The sequence below is a fragment of the Lithobates pipiens genome, unplaced genomic scaffold (assembly GCF_037356315.1).
Source record: "Lithobates pipiens isolate NorthernLeopardFrog02 unplaced genomic scaffold, aLitPip1_a1.2 Scaffold_13, whole genome shotgun sequence".
Taxonomy (NCBI): domain Eukaryota; kingdom Metazoa; phylum Chordata; class Amphibia; order Anura; family Ranidae; genus Lithobates; species Lithobates pipiens.
Window position 1 is genome coordinate 381,778,543 of NW_027507718.1, and position 23,588 is coordinate 381,802,130.

General features: G+C 40.8%; 1 protein-coding gene across 16 annotated transcripts in view; it reads left to right on the plus strand.

Moving 5' to 3' along the window:
• TENM3 (teneurin transmembrane protein 3) overlaps positions 1-23,588 on the plus strand; it is a 1,601,892-nt gene that overhangs the window by 1,476,585 nt on the left and 101,719 nt on the right. For all 16 annotated transcript variants that reach the window (XM_077477263.1, XM_077477264.1, XM_077477253.1 and 13 more), the window contains 2 exons: positions 3,893-4,160; positions 9,467-9,610. In XM_077477263.1, coding sequence (XP_077333389.1) covers positions 3,893-4,160; positions 9,467-9,610 — 412 coding nt within the window. The remainder of the gene's footprint in view (positions 1-3,892; positions 4,161-9,466; positions 9,611-23,588) is intronic.

A 23,588-nucleotide genomic window follows, 5' to 3' on the forward strand; every position in this document is an offset into this window, starting at 1 on the left:
AGGAGTGGCATTTCTTTTTCAATCTGCAGCTCTGTAATTTTCTGTAAAATGTAATGCAATATGGCTGCCTGGAGGTGTTCTGTACACAGAACACCCCTCAGAAACATAATTTCCTGCTTGTGTGATTGGCTCACTGATTTTACCAGGAGTCTGCACCAAGATACAAGTCAGATATCCGCCATCCCCTGCAGCTAAAAAAAAATTTTTGGGTGAGATACTCCCAATAGGAAATCACGTCTTAGGCCCCTTTCACACTGGGGTGGTGCGGGCGTCGGCGGTAAAGCGATGCTATTTTTATCAGTGCTCTACTGACATTTTAGCGGCGGTCTGCGGCCGCTAGCAGGGTGGTCTGAATACACTGCTCCTTTCACCGCTCCAAAGATGCGGCTAGCAGAACTTTTTTCACCGTCCGGCCAGTGCACCGCTCCAGTGTGAAATCTCTCTGGCTTTCACACTGGAGTGAAAGGGGCCGTTTTTTTCAGATTAAGATTAAGGCTTACCTGTAGGTGCAAGAAATATCTCCCAAACCTAAAAGGTTTAGGAGATATTTGCAGAACTAGCTGCACCTATGTCTACGGCGCATGCACCGTAGACATCGGGCACAGACGCACTGAGCATGCCGTTTCTAATGGCGATCATGCAGTTAGTGGTGGTACCAGCGCGCATGCATGGGAGTGATGTCATTGCAATACCCGGAAGTCACTCCAGGATAGATGGTGGCATCGGAGGAGGGGAACGAAGACCGCTTTGGGGGCTTCAATCTCAGGTAGGTAATTCATAATGAACTAGTATGCTATGCATATTAGCTCATTATTCCTTTGTCTTGCAGGGTTTCTGGGCTCCTGATCTTACCATGCCTTGTCAAATGCAGTCCATTTAATTTAGCATTCAAAACTCAGGGCAATACTGTCAAAATATGTACATTTTTGGAAATATATTGTAATTGCTCATAGGCGCCAAAAGAAAAAAGGGTGTTAATAATACATTTTTCTCAGCTATACCATCGCTCCTTCTCTAAAAATGAGGACACCTACTGAAACAATAAATTCTCTGTTTCAAGAAATTTTCATAAATGTATATGTTTCTTTTGTAAGAGATGTTCTCAGCAGGTAGGGTATGGGTGAGGTGCTCACAAAAGAATCCTCAAAAATCTATTTTTGCATATTTTTTAATAAATTCCCATTCTGACAATAGAAACCATTTCATATGGTATGGTAGCAAAGTCTGTATATATTTTTCTATCTCAACGTGAGCTTCACCCATCTTTTAACTCTGTGGTCAATTGTTTATATTCCCAGTAGACAAAAGAAAATGGTGAAGCTGGCTTGTGTGATTATGTTTTTGAAACAACTGTAGGAGAAACCTGCAGATTACAGGCAGCTGTTTTATTTAAGATCCGGCAGCGAGATGAAAACCTGACAAATGAAAACGCTGGGTAATAAAATGTGAGAATGACATAGGAAAGCAAAGTCTCTCTGCCAAAATATTCCAATAAAAAGGAATGTTTGAAAGCTCTCCCATGGGAACCCTCCGAATTCTTATTTTCTGCACTTGGCTATGCATATCAAATGAGCAGTGCTCGGTGGCTTAGCAACTATAAATGCTAGTCTTCTTTGTGTAGGAATCTTATTATAGATTGTAATCCTGTCATTTTGACTCGAAGTGAAATAAAGGTGATTGCGTTAGTTGCCAGATCTGAGTAAGTAAAAGTCTGAAATCTCCATGACTAATGACTGCACGGAACCTTCAATCATCAGATTGTAGTTAAAATGTCTGTCAGTTTCCCATTTGGAAAAGCCAAACCCTTTGCAACAGAGCAGCGATAACAGAACGAGCAATGTGTGGGAGCCTTTTATGTATCCTCAACATGAAAAGAAAAACAATAAAGGACTGAGTCAAGCCTGATAATATAACCAACACATATATCACGTGCCTTGGAACCTCATCAAAACCGACAGCTTTATAGATGAGATAAGTTGTTCAGTAAGCTAAAACCATTTGGCATAATTTACAGTGATGCGTCATGCCAGTTATTTACCTGATATTGAAAATGCTGCATAAAGTGGTTGCTGAACAAAACACTCATTGAAGGGAGCATACATTTCTTCAATAGGCATCCTATTCACCAAAATGTATTGGATGGTATAGGTATGTTATTGGTAAGCATGCTTAATGATAAAGGTATGCTTTAAAAACAATGTTGAATAAAGAAATGCATGTATGTTTTACATTTAGAAGATTTTTATACTAATTTGCTTAAATATTTTCTGCCTACCTTTTTTAATTCTAAAGCCTAGCACACTACAGAAAAAACTGACAGACACTGCACTAACTACGCAATGTTAGTACAACAATCTCTCCTGCAGTGCTATTGTGTTCTCCCCACCCCCCACCCCCCAAGAACACTATAGTCAGCGCTTTCAGCCACTGGCTAAGAGCGCCGCACGGGAGCCGGTCGGCAGACCTATTTCGGTCATGCCCCTTCTGTGGACTGTAGCCAAATGTTGGCCGGTTTCTGTTGAATTTCTGTTGCTGATGACAGCCAAAAATCGGCCCGTGTGTATTAGGCTTAAGGGAGTTGAGGGAGCAGCCATATTGTGCAAAGTGTAGTAACTCTCCAGCAAACAATCTGATTTCAGTTTGCTGGAGTCAGATCAGTTTGGAACATATAGTTACTAGTATCTTTGCTCATTATTATTAATTATTATTATGTTCTTTGTACTCATTTATTGCACAGTTTTGATAATGTTAAGTGAACTAAGGTTGATGAGAGAATAGCCAGTGCTTTGGTTTCCAATCAAAGAATTATACATGCATTCATATTCTGCCCCATATAGTCTTAGGAAACTTGGATAACCCTTTACTTATAGGAGAATCTCCTATTTCTTCTAAGTTAATCAATTACATCTTATTGATCAGGTCAGTGGTTAGAGCTTTGGGCTTGTCGAGCTGAGATCCTAGCTTGGAGAAGAAAAATTAAAGCCTACTTCCATCCTGAATTGTGTTCTTTAGTTTTTGAAAAGATTTGTGAAGACAGAAAATGTCTGTCCCCTACAGGGAATGATGCCCCCACTTTTTGTCCTTGTGACACTCATAGAAGAAAAAAGTTGGGGGGGGGGGTATATTTGTTAGTAGAACAGGAAGGCAGGGACAGCAATAACATTTTTGTCAGAAATTCTAACTACCACTCTGCAATTTTTATGCCTAATTGAGAGAAATCCTACCCTTTCCTAAGGTGACGTAGGGAGGAGGGGACGCCACATAGATGGCAATAAAAACCTGAAAGAGACGCTAACCCTCCCCTGCTTAATCTATAACAAAATAAAAACTTTTAGCTTTACGTCAGGGATCCTCAAACTATGGCCCTCCAGCTGTTGCGAAACTACACATCCCATGAGGCATTGTAAAACTCTGACATTCACAGACATTACTAGGCATGATGGGAATTGTAGTTCCTGAACAACTGGAGGGCCATAGTTTGAAGACCCATGCTTTACATCATAGTCCAGCTTGGGCATAAATTCTTAAACATAACCATACTTTCTGAGTCATATACAGGGTTAAATGGGGTTAAAACAGGCCAATGCTACAGGCCCATCAGTAACTCATAGTCTAGCACTTTTTCCGAGACGTTATTGTTTGCTGGATAAATTTGGCATCTTTTGTCTTTCATGCTTGTATATGAGAATATATAATGCTACACCTGTTCTAAGAAGTCTCCACTGTGCTATGCCTGTGTATGAAAACGTCTTTCTAATTATTTAGTCACTTTATATCTGTCATATTTTTCTTTTGTTATATTTTTTTTATATTCCAGTGATTTGCTAACAGTTTCTTTACAATATTTGCAAATTTACAGTCATAAATCTTGCTTACGTTTGTTTGAAACCAGGTGCTTCACGAAGAAACAACAGTTCCGGGGACTGATTTGAAATTATCCTATTTGAGTTCGAGAGCTGCAGGATATAAATCTGTGCTTAAAATTACAATGACACATTCTGTAATACCATTCAATCTGATGAAGGTGCATCTGATGGTTGCAGTGGTGGGGCGACTTTTTCAGAAATGGTTTCCTGCCACCCCCAGCCTTTCCTATACATTTATATGGGATAAGACGGATGCGTATAACCAGAAAGTCTATGGACTATCTGAAGCTGTCGGTATGTATTTCTGCTATATTTATATCATTTAATAAGTAATTTTAGGTACTACAGTATGTCAGATAGTGGTTGTTTGATATCCATGCAAAACAAATGGCTGGCTATGTTTCAGCATAAACATTCATCCAATTTAAATTGCACTTTAAATATTTCAGTGGCATTTAATTTGATACCATAGAATTTAGTGTTTTCTCTGGTTTTCAACTTGCTGGAATTTACCAGTATGCTGTGAGATAGGTTATTGAATGTATTTCCAATAAAACTTTGCTTATCAGTCATTCAGAGTAGTTGCTAACAAGTTCTCTTCGCTCAGAGATAAACTGATATATTCGTATATTTCATCCTCATGATCCACAGAGATAATGCCCAATATATAAAATGGAGCATTAGCATAAATCTTGCAGAATAGGGTGATTGGAGATCATGTAGCATAAAGTAATAAAGTACTTTTTTGTATATAGTACATTCATAGCATCCTATGATAAAAAGCTAAAGCTTAACCACTTTCAGACTGGACCAATTTGCTGGTCAAAGACCAGACCACTTTTTGCGATTCGGCACTGCGTTGCTTTAACTGACAATTGCGCAGTCGTGCGACGTGGCTCCCAAACAAAATTGACGTCCTTTTTTTCCCACAAATAGAGCTTTCTTTTGGTGGTATTTGATCACCCCTGCGGTTTTTATTTTTTGCGCTATAAACAAAAATAGAGCGATAATTTTGAAAAAAACGCATTATTTTTTACTTTTGTAATAATAAATATCCCCCAAAAATATATAAAAAAACATTTTTTTCCCTCAGTTTAGGCCGATACGTATTCTTCTACATATTTTTGGTAAAAAAAATCGCAATAAGCGATTATTGATTGGTTTGTGCAAAAGTTATAGCGTTTACAAAATAGGGATAGTTTTATAGCATTTTTATTAATTTTTTTTTTTTTTTTTTACTAGTAATGGCGGCGATCTGCGATTTTTATTGTGACTGCGACATTGTGGGGGACCCATCAGACATTTTTGACACATTTTTGGGACCATTGTCATTTATACAGTAATCACTGCTATATAAATGCAGTGATTCCTGTGTAAATGACACTGGCAGTGAAAGGGTTAACCAGTGGGTGGCAGTGTAGGGGTTAAGTGTTCCTAGGGGTGTGTTACTAACTGTGGGGGGGTTGGGCTTTCATTTAGTGTACGCTGATCTCTGCTCCAATCACATGGAGCAGAGATCAGCGTCACTAGTTGCTAGGCAGAATGGAAAAATGTTGTTTACACAGCATTTCCTCCATTCGGCCGCTCCGTGAGACGATCGCGGGGATGCCCACGGCGATCGAGTCCGCGGGTCCCGCGACCGGACTCACGGGGGTCCCGACCAGCGCGGGAGCGCGCCGCCGGCGGCGCGCTCCCGATGGCACGGCGGCATCGAATATTGGACGTACATGTACGCCAATATGCCTGCCCGTGCCATTCTGTCGACGTACATCGTCGTGCGCTGGTCGGGAAGTGGTTAAAGTGGAACTTTAGTCAAAAAAAATTAAGTCCTGCTAGATCACTTCAGGCTGGCCCCTTTTGCAGGTATAGCTATGGAAAAAATTAAAGCGGAGTTACAGACACCTCTGGGGAAAAAAAGCCAGCAGCTACAAAAACTGTAGCTGCTGACTTTTAAAAAAAAACAGCCGCTCACTTTTCCCAGGATCCAGCGGTGTGCTCACCCCAGTCAGTCTCGCCCACTGTTTTCAGTCCCTGGCGCCAACATCCTCACTATGGGCACCCGGCTGTGAAAGCTTGCAGCTTTACAGCCAGGGGCCCACTGCGTATGCATCATGAGTCATGCTGCACATAGTGTCTGGTGGATGGGGGGGGGGACTTCAGTTCCCAAGCGCCACAGCACTCGGAATGGAAGCGGGAAACAGGTACCTGTCAAAATTGGGTACCTGCCCCCCCCCCCGCTCCTCAAAAGTGCCAGTTTTTCAAGAGGAGCAGGGAACAAGGCCTTAAAGCGGAACTTCCCCTTTTGGGTGGAGCTCCACTTTAATAATAAGTGTCTATAATGTTTAAAATTCAGTAATACACTGTCTCGCCCTGCTTTGCACATACTCAGTTGCTCTTCAATTTTTGGGCATTTTTAGGCACTGCTGAGTTTGTAGAGGCTGATCTGCTAACAGCCTTACAGTGGAATTAACCCTCCTCTTCTTTACAGCCAAGGAAGCTGCTTCTGTTTTAAAAGTGTCCTTTGATTATAGCGCAAAAAATAAAAATGCAGAGGTGATCACATATCACCAAAAGAAAGCCCTATTTGTGGGGAAAAGAGACACAAATCAGTTAAAATAACGCAGTGCCATATCGCAAAAAATGCCCTGGTCAGGAGAGGATGGGGGGTAAACCTTCCGGAGGTGAAGTGGTTAAGGGTGATGTCCAAAGGTTCAATAAGCTTTGAAACCTAGGATGCCCTTGCTACAAATGTACTATATACAAAAAGAACTTCTAAGTTGTAGAGTAATAAAACAGAATTAATTTATTTGCTATTTTGCATTATTTTCACACCCTAAAACTCTCATATAAATATTTCTAGTTTTTCTGTGTTTGCCAGCAGGCCACAAATTCATTATGCCATAAACAAGAAGAAGCACGTAGTGCCTTTCTGCAAAACTGGCTTGGATGGTCTGTTTTTACAGTAGCAGCTAAAACTACATTTCTAAACATGCCAGTAATGTGACCAGTGATCATTAATAACAGTTAGCATATTGGTTGATAATAGAACCGTATGTGTGTGTTGCCATGCCATCCTCTCACTATAGAAAATGGTGAAGAAACAAACTTGGGCTGGATATTTTTTCATACAGGGTAAAAGATCATGGAAGGGATGACTTACCTGTAGGGGAGATTTACTAAAAATGGTGCACACATAATCTGATGTAGCTGTGCATAATAACCAATCAGCTGGTTCAATTAAAGTAATATTAAAGGTGTTTAAGTCTTTAAAAAGGTTTACCTATAAGTACAGTGAATATCTCCTAAACATGTATATTTAGATATATATTTACCTAAGCAGTGCTGGTGATGTCACCGGTGCATGCGCACTGTGCTATCCATGAACTGTGTGCTGTCCATTGAGAGAGCTGTGCCGCAGCCTTGACTTCCACACACCTGTGCGGGAGTGGTGACATCGTGGCTTGGCCAATCAGATGGCCGCAGCTTGCGAACCCAATGTTGCCCTCCTTAACCTCCATGTAAGGTTAAAATGTTTATGGTTCTAACCTAGAGGCGCCTGTGTTTCTTTTCTCATTTGCATACTGTATCTGGAGTCAGCTTTCATCTCCCTCCTCAAAGGCTGCCAAGGTTGTTTTGGACTGCTAAAGTAATCTATACAGGTCTCCCCTCCACATGTACGGAGTATCCACTTCAAGGACTTATCGATGGACTAATGTATTAAATCTCATACTATTTAGCAGTGCCACTACCCATTTTTTTTCTATGGTCACATTTAATACTTTCATCCTATGCTTATTTGGGTGCGTGCCAGTGGCATCCGATGTGATCACCTTGCTTAGATCTTTAGCTTAATATGCTTTTTTCAGGTCTGATGTTGGGTAGCACTGAGGGGCATGAGGAACATCTACCAACCAAGAGCTCCTGTTATGATGGCTGTGTCCAAGGAGACTGACATCAAGCTGTACAGAATTTACTAGACCCTTATATGCTGATGCCCGATAGTATATGTAGAGGAGTTTTACATTACTGTATTCTTACGATAGCTGATTAACACTTACAAACAAGCTTTGGCAGGATCTTGACTATGGAAGAAGCAGTTTCACTGTTTGTGTCCCATTCTCTACCCTGTATAACTGCCAGCTATTAAAGGGACCAGTGATTTTTACTTTTTTAGCTGGCAAAGTTCTGTTTACCATATGGTGTGAGGGGAACATGGTGAAAACCAAATCATGTGCCATCTGTATGAGCCGTTAGGCAGCATCTGTAGCAGCTGATCCAGGAAGTCTCTAATAGATAGAAGAGCAATAGTGTAATCACAAAGGTAATGAAGCAATCTATTGATGAGAAGATCCGAACTGCCTTCTAAACCACCAATTAAGAATGCTGTGAATAAACAGATAAAAAGAATATAGGTTAGAAAGTAAAGATCACAGCTCTGCCATTAAGAAACAAACTGCTGTCCCAGATGATTGAGGTGAGAAGCATTGAGAATGGTGTGTCCTGGAGACATGGAGATAATCCTAGCAGAAGCAGCAGGAGTGAGAGATGATGAGACCGGCTCAGTTCTTGACATGCTGTAACCAGGGAAAATATGTAAAAACACTGCAGGGTAGCTGCAATTCATCACACGAGGTGTTACACAACTCAAGGTGTCTGTACAGAATATTATCTGTGATTTCAGCTGTCACTGGTGTTTTATTGGGTAAATCATAATACAGAATATATTTAATAGCTAAAAGCGAATTACGCCTGAAGTGTATTTTGTTAATTATCGTACGTGTCATTGTCTCATAACAAAGAAATATGTCATAATATATGTTTGAATAAAGTCTCTGGCTAAAAGGCATTTTTCAAGTTGAATGCTTGCTTTATTTCTAAAAGGTCCGTGCCAATTGTTTTTAAATAATGCAATGCAGTACGCATTCTGCAAAGTACAATAACCCATGGCAGCCAATCAGCAACTTGAACCTAAAAAACTACATTCACATGCAACCAATCAGTTTGTCCGTTTCTTGTTTCTAGGCCTAGTTAAGAAATGTATGGGGGATGCTGGCTAAATGGCATAAGACAGTACATTTTGTTTTTATCAGGAATTCTTTATAGTATTTCATGGATAAATAGATTTATAATCAGTTCTCTGTTTATGAGTTTAGATTATTAGATATTCAGACTGCAAGCTGTTTATTTATGTATCTATCAGCAGGGGTGTTATTTATTTATGAAAATAAGTCTGGATCCACAAATTCAAAATTAGACATGTTTGACCCATGTAGGTTGGTTAGATGTATGTTGTATATTTAGCGCATTTAACCATAGGATTTCCAGTTCCTAGCGTCAAAAACTGAAGCTGACATTATCCATGATCAGCACACTGTGACGTTTACTGCTTGCTATTTGTCTCCCTGGTTCTCTATAGAGTATTCCACTGCATTAAATCATATTATTAAACATCAGATGTGGGGAAGTGTAGCACCGCCTGCAATTATGCCATTGAATGCTTTAATAGAAACTGATAAATGTGAATACTATGCACTGAGGAGAGTCATTTTGATAATCTCTGTATTTAGACAGTTGGCGCTCATGGTGGCTTTGTCTTTCAGTGTCTGTTGGATATGAATATGAATCCTGTCTGGACCTGACACTATGGGAAAAAAGAACTGCAGTTTTACAAGGCTATGAGCTGGACGCCTCAAACATGGGCGGTTGGACATTAGATAAACATCATGTTTTGGATGTCCAAAATGGTGAGTCTTCCCTGTTGTTTTTAGACTTTGGCATATTTTGATGTAACCGGAGTCAGAGGTGAAAGTACTCTCAGGTCAGGCAGTACACCTGCACTGGGGCATAGGGCAGCCATTTAAGTTTGTGTTGGAGAAGATCTACCTGGTCCTCATGCACATGGGCGCAGGGGACCATACAATGTAAGATTTGGCCAGATTTCTACGCCTGGGAAACACAGCTGTAGTGTACAGCCACGCATGATAAGGAATGGCTTAGCTGTACTCCGGTATAAATAGCTTACATAAACCTGCACATTAGTGTAAATCCCTATGGCTTGTGTGTATCCAAGGACTTATGCCCATGTGAATGTTTATGTTAGCAGGGCAAATATCTGCATACAGCTAGCATTCAGCCATGTATTAATATGGGTGGTTGTAGGCTGAAGATGTGTTTCACAGAATGTAAATATATCTTTAATTTACATTGCATGGTGTTAGCGGTATGCTGGTATACACCATGCATACATAGAGATGTGCACAATTGTAAGACCTTATGGACATGGACATGTTTATGCGATCATGGCAAATATCTGCGTGCAGCTAGCATAGAGACGGGTATTAATATGGCCAGCTGTACACTGCAGCTCTGTGGAAATAGACCCATAATTTACATTGCATGGACCCGTGCATTCATGAGGCCATATATGTGCAATAATATTGCCTTCTGTATTGCCACTAACTAATATTGATGAACAGGATTTTTACATTTTGTGCATCGCAGATATAGTTAAAGTAGAACTTCCAGCACCCTTTAGTTATGTATTTTTAAAAATAAAGTACTGCTGGTAGTACAATTGCCTGAGTGGGGTCACTGTCCTGGCTATGCAGTATTGCAGAACCGCATGAATCACAGGTCTGGCTGAAAAGAATTACAATTATTTTGACAGGTAAAACTGTTCATCTATATGCATTCCAACTGTCTGCTTAGCTGTTTGGGCAGAATTCTACTTTATGTTTAAGGCAATGAATAATAAAATAAAACTATGCTGTTTCAGTGATGTGGAAACTTTGTTATATTTATCTTACATTTTCTTCCCCTAGGCATACAGATCACTCTTCAGCTCTATCTCTAGGTGGTCAGGGCTGTGTTCACACATAAAAACAAACTGGTTTCTGGCAAGAAACCGTGAAAAAAAAAAACCTGCCTTGAAATAAACAACTTCGATAGTTGGATGCAAACTCATAAAAGCACTGCTAGAGAGAGTATCATTATATATGTGTGTACATATACTGTGTATATATACATTATTATAGAGGAAAAGGCTTAGACCTTCCTTGGTACAGATCTATTGTTAAATGTAAAATTGTACTTCACTTTGAAATGATTTATGTTATTGACCTTATCATTAAATTACTTTGCCCATCCAGGGGTTAATGCAACTACACCTTCAGATGCCAGTTGCGTTTTCCACGCATTATCACTTGACTGCCCACAATTAACCTTAAACATATGTTACTGGGCTGCGTTATCAAATTCTAAACAAATTATCTGGCATTGGTCAGCACTAAAAAAACATGTTTTGTTTACTATATAATTATGAATGTGCCAAACACTAAAACAATATATCTCAATGCAATTTATAATATATGATGTCCCCCGTTTTGTGCTTTTATGATTTGAATTCTGGGGGACACAAGTTAAAAAATGATACTAGATCTTAAAGTGTATTTTTCCACTTTTGAAGCCAAATTGTAACATTTGTTACATGTCTGTAGTCACATAGCATAACTTTAAAAAAAATCCAAATTGCAGCTTACCTTTTTTAGAAGCTCTATTCTGGACCCACCAGAAAGGAAAAAATCTTAGCTAGTATTATCAGTTCTAGATTGGAACACTGTCTGTCCTAACACAGGGATACCGCTTTAGGCTGGGCTTCTTGCATTTTAATGAGGACAGCCTTACATCCTCTTCTCTCCTCTCCATTAATGAGGACAGACTTACAACCTCTCCCCCCTCCTCTCCTATCCTCTCCTCTAATGAGGACAGACTTGTAGCCTCTCCTTTCCTCTCCATTAATGAGGACAGACATACACACTCTCCTCTCCTCTTCTCCCCAACTCTCCCCTCCTCTCCTCTCCTTTCCCATCCTCTCCTCTCCCATCATCTGCTCTCCATTGATAAGGACATACTTACATGCTCTCCTTTCCTTTTCTTTCCATTAATGAGGACAGACTTAAACATTCTCCTCTATGTTAATGTAGGCAGACTTACATCCTCTCCTCTCCACTAATGAGGACAGACTTATATCCTCTCCTTTCCTCTACATTAATGAGGAAAGATTTACATCCTCTCCCTTCTCTCCTCTCTTCTCCGTTAATGAGGACAGACTTCCATCCCCTCCCCTCCCCTCTCCTCCCCTCCCCTCCCCTCTCTTCCCCTCCCCTCCCCTCCCCTCTCTTCCCCTCCCCTCCCCTCTCTTCCCCTCCCCTCCCCTCCCCTCCCCTCTCTTCCCCTCCCCTCCCCTCCCCTCTCTTCCCCTCCCCTCCCCTCTCTTCCCCTCCCCTCCCCTCCCCTCTCTTCCCCTCCCCTCTCCTCTCTCCTCCCCTCTCCCCTCCCCTCTCTCCTCCCCATCTCCTCTCCCCTCCCCCCCTCCCCTCTCCTCCCCTCCCCCTCTCCTCCCCTCCCCTCCCCTCTCCTCCCCTCCCCTCTCCTCCCCCCCCTCTCCTCCCCTCCCCTCTCCTCTCCTCTCCCCTCCCCTCTCCTCCCCTCCCCTCTCCTCCCCTCCCCTCCCCTCCCCTCCCCTCCCCTCCCCTCTCCTCCCCTCCCCTCTCAGCAACTCTCCCCTCCCCTCTCAGCACCTCTCCTCTCCAATCCTCTCCTCTCCTCTCCCCCTCTCCCCTCCTCTCCTCTCCTCCCCTCCCCTCATCTCCCCTCATCTCCCCTCTCCTCCCCTCCCCTCATTTCCTCTCCTCTCCATTAATAAGGACAGACTTACATCCTCTCCCCTCCTTTCCATTAATGAGGACAGACTTTCACACTCTCCTCTCCTCAATGTTAATGAGGACAGACTTACATCCTCTCCTCTCCTCAACTCCCCTCCTCTCCATTGATAAGGACATACTTAAATCCTCTCCGCTCCTCTCCTTTTCTTTCCATTAATGAGGACATACTTAAACGTTCTCCTCTATGTTAATGGAGGCAGACTTGCATCCTCTCTTCACCCCTTCCCTCCCCAAATATCAATAACTATAAAACAGAACATCTCTTCCCACCTTTCCATCAAATGAACACTGAGGCTCATTCGATTGCAACCTTACGAAGAATTCCATTACATCTCATTTACCTATGACACATTGATTTCCACCTTCCAATACCTGACAAAATATTTCTGCTTTGGAAACTAATCGTACATCCATAACTCAGAGGGCTATTTATTAGGAACTTTGTGCCAGAATATGTGCATTGTGCTGGCACTATATTTATGAATAATTATTGCTTTAAAATGCAGAATGTGTTATGCTGAAAGGACCGCTGATTTTTATCGACACTAGGGTTACCACATAGAATAAACACATTGGCTGCGCTCCACTGACATCAGACTTCACAAGCGTTTATTATTCTAGGACTAGGATTCACCCAGACTAAGTCATACCCTGACGTGTTTCACCAAAAAGTTTAAAACTGGACTTCAGACAAACTTTCATATAAATACAGGCATACCTCACTTTTAAGTGCACAATGGGGTTTATTTACCAAAGCTGGAAAGTGCAAAATCAGGCTCACTTCTGCATAGAAATCAATGATCTTCCAGGTTGTATTACCAAAGCTTATTGAATAAGCTGGAGTTAGAAGCTCATTGGTTTATATACAGAAGGGAGCCTGATTTTGCACTTTCCAGCTTTACTAAATAAACCCCATTGTGTACTTAAAAGTGGGGTATGCCTTTATATTCATTATTAGCCACAAAGGATATAAAGCCACTTTGTGTGCACAAAATGTCTTTGAAATAGGCAGATATTATTGTAAAAGTAGCCGTGCCATAATGGTTGTGCTGTACATAGCCTGGGCAGAGAGCAGGGGTGGAGAAGCTCAGCAGTGCAAGAGGTCTGCGTTATGGGCATTTTTCCCTAGACGCAAACTGCCCTAAACATCCATACTGCTAGGGGCACCATCCAACCCCATCTAGCCGAAGCAGCTGTCAGACTCTCAGAGGGTTTGACAGGCTGCCTCCAGTGGGGCTGGGTGGTGCACATGTGCCATTTGCCTGCAGCTAGATGCCAGCGCCCCATGCATCTGGGCTAAACACAGTGTGCATGGGGCCTAACTCATAGCAGGGCTGATCATCACTTTGATGGTAAAACTTGTCTGATTACACTGGGAAACCTGTTTCCCAGTGTAATCTGCAATGCTGGGCTATCAGTTTGACAGCCTGCTCTTAAGAGTGCTGGAGGCAGCAGCGTTGTGTAGAAGCTCCTTCCATGACTAAGCCCCTTCCCCACCACATTGTCTTGGTCCTGCCCAGGCTCCCTCTAGCTAAAAGCATCTGAATACAGATGCAGCACTAAATGTGGTCTCTGTCAAACAGTGATATTCAGACAATGATGGGGGGGATTACCTGAATACAGACCGTGTCCTTTGACAGAGAACATGTGATAGCCATGGCTGTGTTCATGTTTGACAGGTGGAGGAAGCCTAGAGCTGCAAATAAGGAATCATTATATGGGGTGTGTTTAGCTGCTTAGGTAAAAGAACAAACAAATTGTGCTTGCCTGTTTCTTAAATACACATGTTTAAACTTGGAACATTTCTAAATTCTTACACTAAACGTTGCCAAATGTGATAATAATTCCACAAGATATTATAGATCAGCATTGAACTGGGAATTCTCAAAAAAGCAACTTCTGACTTAGAGTAGCAAAATGTTGTTAAATTCCTATGTTTCTGATTTTCCCAAAATCATTATCAAGATAACATTTTTATTTCCTTGCCACGGAGGATGTACACCGTCTGATACTTGGAGGAAATGCAGCCAGTCTGAGAATTGCTCATATTAACACTTATTCTATAGAAAGTTGGAAAAATATCGGCTCAGGAATAGTTTTTTTTCCCCCATAGGAAGGGTATGTTCTCTTCTATTAATGAGAACAGACAGATCTCTCGCTGAACAGTGTGTTTAGTAAGAGGTTTTCTCACGAATCACACCAATCTAATGTTGAATTCATCTTATTGGGTTTATGGCAGCATTTTGAAATCTCAGTTTTTTTTGGACATTGTTCCAGCAATGCTTACAAATGCCCTTAAATATAAGCCAGCAAGGCACACACATTAATCTAGATCATATCAAAGTGAATAGTCTTCCTGTTCCATTTTGATGGGATACTCAGTTCACTGCCCTGCACAGATGGGGATCTTTCTATTATCAAATTCACATATTGTCACTTCTATCGACATACCCCATAATAATGTTGTTCTTGTCATGGTACTGCGCACTGTTTTGTGATGTTATTTAGGTTCTGTAGGTCAACACTGAGATCAGCTCCCTAATTGTGCTGCTGTGAACCATGTTTTTTCTCTTATGCGATAAACTCCTATTTAAAGCGTTTATTACCCCAACATTTCCTCTTCCTGATATGTGGTTGTTGTACTGTAAACTTGTATGATAAAATATCCTGATCTTTGTATTGCTTCCTTTGTGTGAAATCCCTGGTGTTTCTGACAGTCCCCCTGCTTTCCTATTAAAAACTGACCATACTAAGCAGGAAGAACACACCGTGGTCAGTTCTTTAGCTGTGCTGGGAACTCAGCCTGCTCTCCTCCGATGATCAGACTTGTCCTCTCACCCCCCCCCCCCCCCTCGCACGGCCTTTCAATGCGAAGCTCCACATGCTGCTGCTGCTTCTCCTCCCTCCAGCTCTTATGCAGCTGAAATTAGAGAGAAGGTGATTACTTAGAAAACAGGGAAAAAAGGTATTTACAATTGTTTTTAATCTATATGCAAGTATTTTGCCTTTCATGCCTATTTCAAACTGAGAGGTGATTGTTTACAACCACTTTAATGTGCTATGTACCACTATGTATGAAATGTACTATGAATGCACATTTATTGGCAGTACAACCTACATCTTTATAAATATTGCCTTAAAGTGGTTGTAAAGGTTGAAGGTTTTTTACCTTCATGTATTTTAGACGTGAAGGTGACAAACCTTCTCTGTGCAGCAGCCCCCCTGATACTTACATGAGCCCCATCTAAATCCAGTGATGTGCATGAGAGCCTCGGTTCTCCTGGGACTCTCCCTTCTCATTGGCTAAGACAAATGCTGATGCTCTCAATCACAGCCAGTGAGGAGACAGAGGGGATGGGGCCAAGTCACAGCTATGTGTGTGAATGGACAAACAGTGCTGCAGCTCTTGCTTGAGCCTGCGTGAGTGCCTACATTACAAGCTGCTTACTCTAGGGGCACTTGACAGGAGAGAGGGGCAAGGAGTGCTGGGGGGACACAAGAAGAGGATGGGGCCAAGCCACAGCTCTGTGTGGGAATGGACAAACAGTGCCGCAGCTCTTGTGTGAGCCTGCGTGAGTGCCTACATTACAAGCTGCTTACTCTAGGGGCACTTGACAGGAGAGAGGGGCAAGGAGTGCTGGGGGGACACAAGAAGAGGATGGGGCCAAGCCACAGCTCTGTGTGGGAATGGACAAACAGTGCCGCAGCTCTTGTGTGAGCCTGCGTGAGTGCCTACATTACAAGCTGCTTACTCTAGGGGCACTTGACAGGAGAGAGGGGCAAGGAGTGCTGGGGGGATACAAGAAGAGAAGAATCAGGGCTTCTCTGTGCCATATCACACCACTCCGACAGATTTGGTTGTCGGAATCTCCGACCGTGTGTACAAGGGCTAAGGGATGAGGAATAAGATGTAATACTTAGGTTATTCCTAACTGGCACTCTCCTCTGCTCTGATTTGGTGGCAGTTCTTTGCTATCCTTACATAAAATGCAAGCCTGTTAGCCCTGCATTGTACTCCAGGTCATTGTGGGACTGCGACCTGGAGCATCTTCTGCATTAAACTGGCCATACCGATAAACAGAGCCTTCTGGAGTGAGGGGTAATGTAATTATTACATCTTATTCCTCAACCTCTAGCATTAACAAGCATTTAACCCTTGCAGAGTGGAGATAGTTCTTTTGTAATTCTCTGAGTTGGGCTAGAAGCATACACACAAAACACTCTGTTGCACCCTATTGCATACAAAAACATGTACTGTTACACCCCACACCACGCAGCATTATACACATTGAAACATAGACCTTCATACACAAAAAATCATGCACTGCAGTACACAATACACCACGGTTCATATGCACTAGATGATTCACCCTACATAGTAAAATCATCCTATTGCTTTATTCCATGAAAAAAAAAAAGAGAACAAAACACAGACACAAACATAGGGTGAGATTTGCTGCACCTGGTGCAGATTTCATAGTAACCAATCAGCTTCTATATTAAGCTTGTTAAATGAAGCATTGACTATAACACCTAGTGGCTGATTGGTTACTAGGCACATCTGTGCTATATTCTTTGTGCTCCAGTTTTAGTAAATCCCCCCTTAGTGTCTCCACCTGACAAACCACACTCCCCAGACGTGTTTCACCCACAACAGGCTTGCTAACAGGGATACAGCAGTTGTTCCTGCTCGATCCCTTTGACCAAGCCCATTGTGGGTGAAATGAATATGGGGAGTGTGGTGTGAAGTGGAGACACTATGGCAGGGATATGCAATTAGTGGACCTCCAGCTGTTGCAAAACAACAAGTCCCAGCATGCCTCTGCCTCTGGGTGTCATGCTTGTGGCTGCCAGAGTCTTGCTATGCCTCATGGGACTTGTAGTTCTGCAACAGCTGGAGGTCCGCTAATTGCATATCCCTGCACTATGGGGTTGATTTACTAAAGGCAAATAGACTGTGCACCTTGCAAAGTACAGTTGGACACTGCAAGTACATTTCCTCCAGAGCTTAGTAAATTAGATGACTGTTCACTTTGCAAAGAATACCTAATCATGTGCAAACAAAATAAAAAACAAAATGCATTTTTGCTTGCACGTGATTGGATGATGGAAGTCGGCAGAGCTTCTGCTTATTTACAAAGCTCTGGAGCAGCTGCACCTGTAAAGTGCAACTGCACTTTGCAAAGTACACAGTCTATTTGCCTTTAGTAAATCAACTCCTCTGTATTTATGTATGCAGCCGTCTCGTTTTTCATAGAATAAAATAATAAGCTGATTTTACTACGGTATGCAAATCTCATCTAGTGCATATTTCCTATGTTTGAGCACAGATGGCTCATTAGATTCAGTACCCTAATAGTCCATGAATGATGAGTGGAAGAGGTTTGAAGTGGTGCTACACAATGTTGGTACAGCACAGTTCATACTGCACCATACACTTTAATACAAACTGCAACATACACCCCAATACATACAGCACCAAGCAAACTATTGTAAGCAGGACTATGCAACTCAATACATACAGCACGATGCACCCAACACATACACACATTTTATGTATCATCCACCTCATAGCCATTATGTGGGTCACCAGGCAGCAAAAATAACCCCTAGCTCAGCAGCCTTAACTGTCCCTGCCTCCCAACTTCATCTAAATCACTTTATACCCATGTATTGTCTTCATTCTGCAGTGTTACCTGGAGCCATTGTACCAGCTGTCATTCTTGCACATTTATAAACAAGTCAGCAATGGCAACTCTCATGTTTCAATTGCCACAAGTTTACTTTAGCCCTGGTAGTACATGCACTACATAAATGGACAAGTGCGGCCAAAATAGAGTGCTGTATTTCTTTTCTACATTAGTAAAAGTACAAACGGAGAATAATTTCTCTTTGAAGTGGTCTTCAGCTTTTCACTTAAATACTGCCCAGTGCCCACATAGAGTAAAGGATGACAGTTGACCCCTCCATGAAAGTTATAAGATTATTAGACCTGGTTAGTAGCCTACACATGTTGATATTATTGCACGCCAATCACCAGCACTGCACTGATAAGTTTAGTCTGCCAAAGTATAAATAGGGGAAACCGCATTCCCAAAACCTTAGAAGGTGCTTTTCAATATGTAGAAGAACCAGAAGCTGGGGTTACTTTGCTGAAAGTGAAAATGCATACATTCAAAATTGATCCTTTTTCTATTCTAATCACACAATACATATCTCCCTGATACGTTTAACTAAAGACAAAACTTTTTATCAATTTTAGACAATGTAGAAGGAGTAGAACCCCGGTCAGTTTGTATCGCTGTCTGTGTCCCCATTGAGGAGATTCACCCTCTCTATTTGTCCTGTTTACCATTATCATTAAAAGAGAAGGTGAAAAAAAATCCCACATTTTGGGTTGTCCTCAGAAAAGTAATAGAGGAGAAATCTTCCAAAGAGGTCACTAGTTGTGACCTGGGGGTCCCCAAGGAATTCCCTTAGCTTGGAGGGATTTCCTCTCACTTTCCATTTGGCTATGGGACAGGAAGTGAAAGGAAATTTCCGCAATGGGGCATAAATGGTGAAAAAAAAAAAAACATGACAGGGGTTATAACGCCAGCTGTTCTACTTTAAATATGACAGCTGGCATCTTTCAGAAACTGCAGCACATTGCACACTAACCACCAGCATGTAATGAATCTGAGCCGAATGAGGACTCGAGAAAATGTTGCTGTTTGCATCAATAATGGAGATGCCTATGAATAGTAAAACATGAGGCTGCTTAATGCCACAAGGTGAACCAATCTCCCAGCTTTAAATTACATTGAACATTTCCACATGACAACCGGTGACTTTTCAAAGTGACGCGTGTCTAATTGAATAAACGAAGTGGTTAGTTGTAATGACAAGGTGGATGAGCTGGTGAAATGTGTTTTCAGGGAGGAGTGCAGACAGTGACAGGTGTTTGTGCGGGCACTCTGATACACGGCCATAAATATTCCTCTGCTTGTCTTCCCCTTCCGCCACACGAGAGGAGAAAGCTGAAGGACCTATTTCTCAAGCTAATGACAGGATAAATCATGCGCTATAACGCCGATAGCCGACTTGGAGGATCTCTCTGATGAAAATTATACAGTGTCTCATTTGCAAGGAAAAAAAAAATCAGTTTCCCAGTGATTGTTGCAAATGATGTAATCACGCAAGCAACACGGGGGATTTTTTTTTGTATTATCAATTCTTAATCAGGACAGCATTGTAATAGTACATTGTTTGGGAGACGTTATTCCTCATTTACATGTCCCTGTGCCCCTCTTCTTTCAAAGTTTAGCCACTTGCTTCTATCTGTATTTCATGTTGTCAGCTTCAAGCATTTACAACAACAAAAAAAGCTTTCTATTTATTCTGAGGAGTTTTTAAAGAGCTTTGAAGAACATTGCTCTCAAGCTCCCTTTGTAATATATATATATATATATATATATATATATATATATATATATATATATATATATATATATATATATATATATATATATATATATATATATATATATATATATAACAAGGCTGATCTTTTAAACGACAACCCAGGGAAAACAGTGTAACCATTAGCCTGTAGTTCTGCCTCTGAAACTTGCATCCACAATCAATAAAACATGTTTAGGTACAACGTGCAAACTGACATGTGGTTTACATAGATTATGGCAAATAGAGATTTATTGTGACACATCCATATAGAAAATAATAGCTGACCATTTTATTCATGGGCTGAGATGTATTCATTGATCTGAACACAATACAATACAAGACACTGGTAATAGATAGGCATGTCCATATTTTCGCATTTTTGTAAGTAAGAAAAATTTCCCATCAGGCATACGCTGTGCTTGTTAATTTCCATCAGGCTCATTAGAATTGTGCCAGCTCAGCACGGAATATGTAAAATAACGGTGATTTTCTTTCCATCACTATTCGCTTTTTGTGTTGCTGCTCGCCACTATTTGTTTGCCATTCTTCAGTGTCTTTGTTTATTGCATGTTAATGCAAACCCAATCCCTACTGTGCTCAAACTTATATGCTATGGACATTGAGAGTTTGAAATAGAATTATGCATGAAGGTGCACGTTGACACTGGAATTCACATTGCTCATTTTGGCCTATTTGATAACAAAGTAACAATTGAACAGACTTGATGTGACCACTTAACACATTAATTATCTAATCTGCAAAAGAATGATAGATTCTGGTTATTGCATGTGACAGACTCTATATACAGTGCACAATTAACTCATTTTCACTGTATAAGGAGTCCTGGCAGCTTATTGTCAGACTTTTGCTATGAATATACCAGGTCACGTTAGTAGCTGTCATTGTTTAATTTATTATTCGTTGGGTGCATGCTAAAAACCTTCAGGACCAATTTACAGCAATACACATTACTTACATATACACATACACTGAGGTGCCATTCATTTTGGCACTAAAGCACTGCCATGTGTTAAAATGCCCCCGCAACTTAAGGCAATGCACCCTAGTACATTGAGTCAAAAATGCTGTGGCATGTCTGCTTTTTGGGACATTTTGGTGCATCAGAAGCCCATCAAGCTAGTGCATTTTATTGTTTGACATAAAGCGCAGTGTATTAGGTTACCACATGCATGCAAATGGGCCCTCATATGTATACTGCTTAGAAGGGGATAGGATTACCATAATTTAATAGGCTTTATGCATAGGCAACAGGTCCCCATTAAAAAAAAAAATGTTTGGATGCTTCTGGCCAGGTAGGTTCTAGTATTTTGAGTAGTTAAAAATAATCTTAAACCTTTTTAATGTTTTAGCTATATATGTGATAAAGACAAGCTAAATGTTAATAAACATTTTCATGTATGATTAGAACTTAGACACCACAATAGACCTTCTAAACAGAATCTGGATTATTTTAGTGATGGACATCGGAGTATTTTTTTTTTTTTTTTTTTTTACACTTCTGAAATGAAAGAAGTACTTTTTAGGTCTTCTTTAAGCCAAAGTCTAATGCAGGCTGAATTCCAGACCTGATTTAAAGCAAAGTTGAACGATTGATCAAAGAAGTTAAATAGCAGAAGTCATTTTATCAATGTAGGTTACAAAATTAATAGTAAAAGCTTTTTTTTTCACTTTGATCCAGTTTTATAAATATGATCTGCTGGCCAAACTAATAACATAGTAAAAAGGAATAGATAAAGCATATTTAAACTTGGTAGTGTAATGCAAGAAGCAATAATGATGTGTAAAGAACCATAACCAAAAGCAACTAATCACTTTTCAGTTCATTGCAAAAAGACAGGTGATTTTGCCCAGTTGCAATAGGCTACTAAATGTTGTACCGACAATTCGATCTTTAGAAGTTCAAACAGTTTGTTGAAAAGTTACGTTAGCTTTGTAATTTCTATGGTGTATGTTATGCCCTATCTATTTATAGGAAAACACTACAACTGAATCATCTTTGTTTAACTCTTTTTCTAAAGGCTACAGAGACAGGGCATGGTGAACAGTGCCTATGAGACATTAAAGTGGATATATGATTCAAAGATCAATGTTAGAATCTTTCCAGCTGAAATAGAATTATGCTCTAAGGTGTATTACAAAAAGGAACATTTCTATTCCCAACTTTAAGACTTGTTATGATTTCTGATATTTGTTGTAATTAAGATGTGTATTGATTGTGAAACAGTAGCGTGGAAGGAAAATTATAGCTGGTATATCACATTGCTATGTATTGTAGAGTTCCTGAGATCAATAACCTGCCACAGATCACCTTCACATCATAATGAGAGGATAAATAAATGGAAAGGCATGTATGGATTGAGCCAAGAAAAAGGTGTTGAAAACACCCTAATTAGTTAGAACATTTCAAAGTTTGAATCTCCATAAAAAAGAAGAAGAAAAATGTCTTTTTATCTTACTAGCGATTTTTGTATTTCTTTTAAATAAATCTTAAAATGAATACTGGATATACCATACCTTGCACAGTTTCAGATTTGTGCTAAAAAAGGAAGATTGCTAATTAGAGCCGAAACACTTAACCAGTTCAGGCCTAGAGACATTTCTTTCCCTTAAAATGTTACTTTGCCTGCCTAGGATGGTACGAAGAAGTTTCCCGAACAATTGGATCTCAAGGCTGTGTTTGACTTTAGGCCCACTTTGTGCCCAAGGGTGTTTATGTATGTGTGTAATAAATATGTATATGTACATATGTGTGTCTGAATGTGATATAACACATACACTGTGCATATACTGTATCTCACAAAAGTGAGTACACTCCCTCACATTGTTGTAAATATTTTATTACATCCTTTTATGTCACAACATTAAAGAAATGACAATTTGCTACAATGTAAAGTAGTGAGTGTACATGTTGTATAAGACCTCTTTCACACTGAGGCGGTTTTCAGGTGTTTTAACGCTAGAAATAGCTCCTGAAAACTGCCATTCATTTCAGTGTGACTTGTATGAAGTCCTGCAAGCAGCATCTTTGGGGCAGTTTTGGAGCACTGTATACAGTGCTTCCAAAAGGCCCTGCCCATTGAAATGAATAGCACTTCCAAAGCACCAGAAAATAAGTTTGTAAGAGCTGCGACATGGGTTAAAGTGCAGCTAAAATGAGCTGGCAGCTCCAGTGTGAAAGGGGTCTTAGTGTAAATTTGCTGTCCCCTCAAAATAACTCAACACACAGCCATTGATGTCTAAACTGCTGGCAACAAGAGTGAGTACATCCCTAAGCAGTCCGTGCAGTGCTTTAAAAGGACAGGTTCCACTCAGAACAGGCCTCTCTATGGTAGACCAGATAAGTTGAGTGCACGTGCTCAGCATCATATACAGAGGTTGTCTTTGGGAAATAGACATATGAGTGCTGCCAGCATTTTTGCAGAGGTTAAAGGGTGGGGGGTCAGCCTGTCCATTCCCAGAAGGAAGCCTCCACTAAAGATGATACACAAGAAAGCCTGCAAACAGTTTGCTGATGACAAGCAGACTAAGGACAAGG